This window comes from Arachis hypogaea, chromosome 12 (genome assembly GCF_003086295.3).
Source record: "Arachis hypogaea cultivar Tifrunner chromosome 12, arahy.Tifrunner.gnm2.J5K5, whole genome shotgun sequence".
Classification (NCBI taxonomy): Eukaryota; Viridiplantae; Streptophyta; class Magnoliopsida; order Fabales; family Fabaceae; genus Arachis; species Arachis hypogaea.
This window is the reverse complement of record NC_092047.1, coordinates 116,172,658-116,179,195: the sequence shown is the minus strand read 5'-3', so window position 1 is coordinate 116,179,195 and position 6,538 is coordinate 116,172,658. Positions and strand designations below refer to the sequence as shown.

At 30.7% G+C, this 6,538-nt stretch overlaps 1 protein-coding gene across 1 annotated transcript; it reads right to left on the bottom strand.

Annotated features, from left to right (window-relative positions):
• Positions 1-4,893: 4,893 nt before the first annotated feature.
• Positions 4,894-5,484, bottom strand: LOC112728565 (RING-H2 finger protein ATL2). The gene has a single exon (XM_025778756.2). The coding sequence runs from the start codon at positions 5,482-5,484 to the stop codon at positions 4,894-4,896; it is 591 nt and encodes a 196-aa protein (XP_025634541.2).
• Between the last annotated feature and the right edge of the window lie 1,054 nt (positions 5,485-6,538).

The window sequence follows — 6,538 nt, the reverse complement described above, 5'->3', positions numbered from 1 at the left end:
TGGCTTAGAAAAAGACCAAATTGAAAAGAAATTGTTCGACCAGGAGTTACACGTTTTGCTACTGTTTTCATTACTTTGAAAAGTATATATGATCATAAAGAAGACTTACAAATATTGGTGGTGGACAAATATTTCACTTCTCATAAATTATCCAAAAGTATCAATGGGAAGATGGTTAGCTCAATTATCTTGGATAGTAAGTTTTGGGAGGATTGTATTACTACTATTATGATTGTTGGTCCTCTTATTAAGTTATTGAGGCTTGTTGATGCTGATGAGAAACCTTCTCTGGGTATCGTGTATGAGGGCATGCAAAGAGCCAAAATTGCTATCAAGACAATGTTTAGAAATAGAAAATATGCATACACACCTTATACAAGTATCTTGAAAATGTGGTGGGATAAGCATTTGAAGCGTGACCTCCATGCAGCAGCATACTTTTTGAATCCATATTTTTTCTATAGTGAGGGGTTTGTTGAGAAGGCAAATATCTTGAAGTCTTTGCTTGATTTATTTGATATTGAAACTCTTTGCGCTGACTCAGTTTCCGCAATGCAAGAGATACAGTTGTATCGAGATCGAAAAGGAAGTTTTGGAAGGGAAAGTGCTTTGAAAGCAATTAAGAGACTTGAACCTGGTAAGTTATTATATTTCTATGTTCAATTTACTTTGAAGGTTTTTTAAATATTGAATGAGAATTGATGTTTAACTTTCATATCCTGGTAGGTGAATCGTGGAGGCTACACGGTGGGAGTGCTCCTAACTTGCAAAAAATAGTGATTCGTCTTCTTCATCAAACATCTTCATCATCTGGATGTGAGAGGAATTGGAGCCTCTTTGAACAAATCCATTCAAAGAGGAGGAATCGATTAGAGCATCAAAGGCTAAGTGACATTGTTTATGTGACTTATAATCTACGCCTTCAATCTAGATTGCATCGCAAGAAGAAGAATTATGATCCAATTGACATTCAAAGCATTGACACAGTAGATTTTTGGGTAATGGCGGATGAAGATGATCCTGAATTTACTAATGGAGATATTGAAAATTTAATTTACACGGATAATGCTATGCCTTCATATCCTAAAGGTGATTGAAATAGCAAAATTTGTTTCATTTACTAAAGATATATGTTGTAAAGTTATAACTTTAATTTTTTCTTGGTTTTTTATTTTATTTTATTAGATGGGGGAGATGTGGAAGTTGATGTGGATTTGCCTGATGTCACTGTTTCTTCAAATACAACTTCTTTTGGTGGTACTTCTGAAGATGGTGGCTTTGGATTATCTATTTATGATGAAGATATTAGAACACTTAATGATGATTATGATTTTTGATGAGTTGCACCTTTGATTAGTTGAAAACTTGCTAGTAATTATTTCTTTTGAACGTAGAACATTATGATGGGTTTGCCATTATGTGCTTTTTTTTTGTTTTTAGTTACAAACTTTGATGTTTGAAGTTGTTTGTGAACCTCTAATATTAAGTTATGTTTAATTTATTATGTGAAATTTTAAATTTTATTAAGTTAGAAATGGTTGAATTTATATATTTAAAATTATTTTTAAGTTTCTTAATAATTTTATTTAATATTTAATTAAACCGGTTGAATTTCGATTAAATCTCGATCGAATCAATAAATTATTGAATCAGTGATCTTACCGGTTTATTAACTAGTTCGGTTTTTACAATCTTGTATGTGAAGTCTTACGTCGGTCGGATTGGTTGAAGATGAACAACACATATCTTATAAGAATGTAAAGATTTTTTTTTGGATGCGATTTAATGGATAAATATAAAAGATTTTGCCATCATTCTTATCATATATCAAGAACAAAATCGTAAGGTTCGAAATGTTAAAGTAGACAATATCTATAAACAGCTGAACTGAACTGTTATAGATAATATAAGAACTAGATGGATCATGGATGTGCTAACAAAAACGTAAACGAACAAAAATTGTAGATGTATTTCTTTATTTTCAATAAATTATTATCATGTTATCCATAATATAATTCTCCTAGCGATGCATGGCAGTGACATAGTGTCCACGTTTTGGTGTAGAATGAATTTTGGTACGGTGGGGAGCTTTAATAGAATGTTATATTAGTCCAAGTTATTTATGGTAGATACCAAAAAAAATGTCGTTTACCAAATACATATCAATCAGTACTCATGCAAATTTATTGTAGGAACCAAAATGAAGAGGTTTGAAGGACAAAAATTCATTTTGTTTCTACTACATTGCTGTACATCCGTGACCATATCACTTTCATCCATGAATAATCATGAACCATGTTCCAATGCAAAATTGTATTCAGTTGGACTCAACATGTTATATATCTTTCAAGTATTAAATTATATTTATTATTATTATTATTACTATTACTATGACTATTCAAATAAAATCATCAGCCACTTCAAAGAAAACAAAATACTCACTCATTGTCAACATCACTCCTCTTCACCGCTACCGCACTCTGCTCTCAAAATCTCTTCACTTACCCAACATACATTAAAACAGTATAGTTTAAATTATAAATAATTAAATACATGATATATAAAAGTTTACTAAATAGAAAATTAGAAATCTTCTAAATAGCAAAAGCTTAATTGCACATATATTTAAATTTTATTATTAATAGGATATTATTTTATATAAACCTACTTATTAAATGCGTATATATAGCATGCAGGCAGGTCTTGGATATATACTCTCATTCCTCTCACTTGCATACACAACAAGATGAACGATAAATTACGGCGAAAAATTATCGGCGGATTCTGAAACCGCCGTGAATTAATGGAATAGCGACGGTTTTGATAATATTTTCATACTTTATTAAAAACTAATGAAAATAGTGGTAGTTTGGTATCCAAACTGTCGCAAATAACATTTTGATCAGTTTATTAAATATTTGGTAAAAACAATCTAGTGCTATTTTTTTCGTTTTTGTGCATATCCTAGGAGAGAAAAGGCGCCAATCACTAATTCTAAAAATTCTTGCCGTTATATAATTTCTCTCTATCAATCCTAGCTACTATGTCTTTTTTCGTTACTAATCTGCTTCTTCCGCCGTGTAACTCCCACACGCGCGAAAAGAAAATGAAAGGGCACGTCTATATGGTAGCGTTTGGTAGAGAGATATAGACAGAAAGACTGAGACTGAGAGACAGAGACTAAGAGACAGAGATTGAAATAAATCTCAGTATTCTGTTTGGTGCAAAATTGGAGACAGAAATTGAAACAAGAATAAAATTCTAATTTAATTTGCACAAAGAGTAAAATTGGAATTAATTAATTAAAATTAGGGTATTTTAGGTATAAAATATTATTAAAATTTCAGTCTCCATCTCTAAAAATTTTAGTCTCATGTATCCCTACTTTTTGGAGATACTGAAATACCGAAATTTTGGAGACAGAGACATAAATTTTAGTACCTGTCTCTGAACCAACAAACATGATATTGAGTCTCAGTTTCTCAATCTCTACCTCAGTATCTCAAAATAAACGCTACCTGGGAACGAAATTTGTCTCCATATCCAAATATTTCTTTCTTTCTTTTTTTCACATTTATCAAATCACGCATCTCAATTAGTAATGTACAAGGATATGAAAGAGAGTTAAATAACTTAAATTAGTGAACCGAGTAAAATCAAGTTAAAGTTTAGGGTTCAATTAACATGTGTCTTAGGGTATAAATTAATATTATTAATTAAAAAATAATCATAAAAAATACAAAATTTAGCTTTTGATGTAAATATTATGTATTTATTAAAATAAATTTTTTTTAAATTTTACTTATAACAACTTTAATTTATTATATTCTTAAAGCACATATTAACTAAATTCTAAATTTTATTTATGACTTCATTCATTAATAATCCAGTGAAATCGTATGTTCAATTTCATTCCTCAAAATACCTATTGGACTCATGAACAAAGAAAACTATCAATTGTATATTGTGTTACGGAAAATATTAAAAGGCTAGTAGAATTTATTATTTTAGCCAATAATTAATTATTAATATTTAAAAATATAAAATAAAAATATATTATTAAATTATTAAATTAAAAAAATTAAATTAATAACTAATAAAAAATACAGACTAAAATTTATTAATCTTCTTAAAAATTTCTCATGTTATTATATATTATTTAGTGTCGCTGCTCAATATATACTACTATTACAAAAAAATTCGTTTTTATTAACTACGTATACTTTTCCTTCACATAATCGAATGTTAATGGTTGCTGTCCAATTTTTTCACATAAAATCTAGCAATAATAAATGCATATCTAGTAGTGTGTATATATACGAGCCATCTCTATACAGGCTAATAAACGGAGTTTATTCAAGGTTGAATTCCATTCATTTACACAAATTAAATAATCTCCTAATTTATTAAGCTATTAACAAATTAAATTCAAACTAATTTATCATTTAATTTGACTCACTTTTAACTCTAATTCATGCACAAAAGCATTTATCACAAAACAATCACACGATTACTATTGTTGTTACAAAAATATTAACTGATTTAATTAAAAAATTATCTCTCAACTTAATTTTTTTAATTTTTTACGATATTTTTTTTATCCTAATAAATTAAAAATTAATTTTTTACAGATCAAAATTCCATTTAAAAAATTGTTCTTAGCCAATAATTATTACATGTACAAAATTCAGATTCAAATGTCCGACAATAGCAATGCAAGTTGGTTTTAAACTTTTTTATTTTATTGCAGTATAATTAACCATGTTGTAATGTTACATCACCTAACCACGTAACATAAGTGTGGCCACACAGTTAAGTATAGCGCTACCAAAAAAGAGAGAATGTTACATTACACATAATTAAGTATACATATATAGTGCTAACTATTAATTATTAAAGAGCCATGATATTTATACAGTAACTACTATTCTTCATCTTCTGCACTTTCTCCAATTCCAATTCCATCTCCAACGGTTTCTTCTTCGGGCACCAAATCGGTTCAGGAAACCACTTCTCCAGACCCGGTTCAATAACGACCGAACCGTCTTGAACCGGATGAACCGGTTTTCTACAAAGCGGGCAACTCGAGTGAGAACCCAACCACGCATCTATGCATTGCGAATGAAAAGCGTGGCGGCAAATCGGAAGGACCCGGCCCTCGTCGCCGGCGACGAACTCCGACATGCACACGGCGCAGCTGTCGCCGCCGCCGGCGGCGGAAGGAGAAGAAGGTGGGTGTGTGAAGGTTGGGAGGGAAGTAAGAAGGGAAGGGTGGATACCGTTGCTGGCGGGAACAGCGTGTCGGTGGCGGTGGTGACGACGGTGGCTGTTACGGCGGCGGATAGGAAAGCATGAGTGTCGGAAAGTGTGGAGGAAAATGATGAGGAGGAGGAGGAAGAAAAGGAGTACGGTGAAGGTAAGGAAGAGGATGCCGTTTTTGGCATATAACTTGGAATTATTGGATTCGATTTCTGATGAATCCATGAACATGAAGAGAGAGAGAGAGAGAGAGAGAATTGAAGAAAGGGAAGTGAAGTGTTGAAGATGAAACAGAATGTAATGTATGTGTAAGTAGTAGATAGAGAGAGTGAAGAAGTATAAGAGGAAATGAAGAGGAAGGTTCCTATAACTTCATTATTATTATTATTATTATTATTATTATTATTATTATTATTATTATTATTATTATTATTATCCAGGCGAAAGCTAGTGCACTCCAGACAAAATAGGGAATGCAGCACTCTTTAAAAGTTAACCTACTATCAAAAGTGATAAGGTAAATTAAATTTATTTATTATTGTTATTTTTTTTGTCATGGGCTGAACAGACAAACCGACACTAACAAAAAAAACTAATTCGCTCGTTTAACACAGGACTATCTTTACACCAGAAAAGTATTCAGAAAAAATTGATCGAATTCTTCCACTATTGTTCTGTCTAGGTACAGATTTTGACGCTCTTGAACCCACTCCATTTCACCTCTACCATAAATTGACCTTCAAAGCCCGAAAAATTGCTGCCATAGAAAAGAAAGACGCTGTCTGTCGCCACTGCTGGTTGGCTAACTCCAAATGTAAAACTGATTCTGTAGAAGAACCTAGTCTCCATGAAGGCGCCATGATTCTCAGATGACGACGCAGTCAAAGCAAATACATGACAGTTACAACAAGTCCATTATTTTTTATTTCAAATTATTCTCAACGTGTACGTAATAGAATGAAAAATTAAAATACAATTATATTTAAACAATTATTTGTATTATTTTTTATTAATTTATTCAAAAACTAATTAAATTTTGAAGCTAATTGGTATAAAATATTACAGATATAAAACTAAATTTTTTTTTATTTGTATAAGAATGAGTCTAATAAATAATTATTCTATTTAATATATAATTAAGAGTATTTCTTTCTTTGTCAACGAGTTATAGTTCAAATGACATAGTCTCTATATTCATCTAAGAGTTGGTAAAAAAAAAAAAGAATACCTCTTTTTTTTATTAACTTTTTTAAACATTAATTATTTATTTTACATACAA

What these genes read in the sequence shown, in the direction of transcription:
- LOC112728565 (XM_025778756.2), bottom strand. Translation starts at nt 5,484, where the DNA reads ATGGATTCATCAGAAATCGAATCCAATAATTCCAAGTTATATGCCAAA.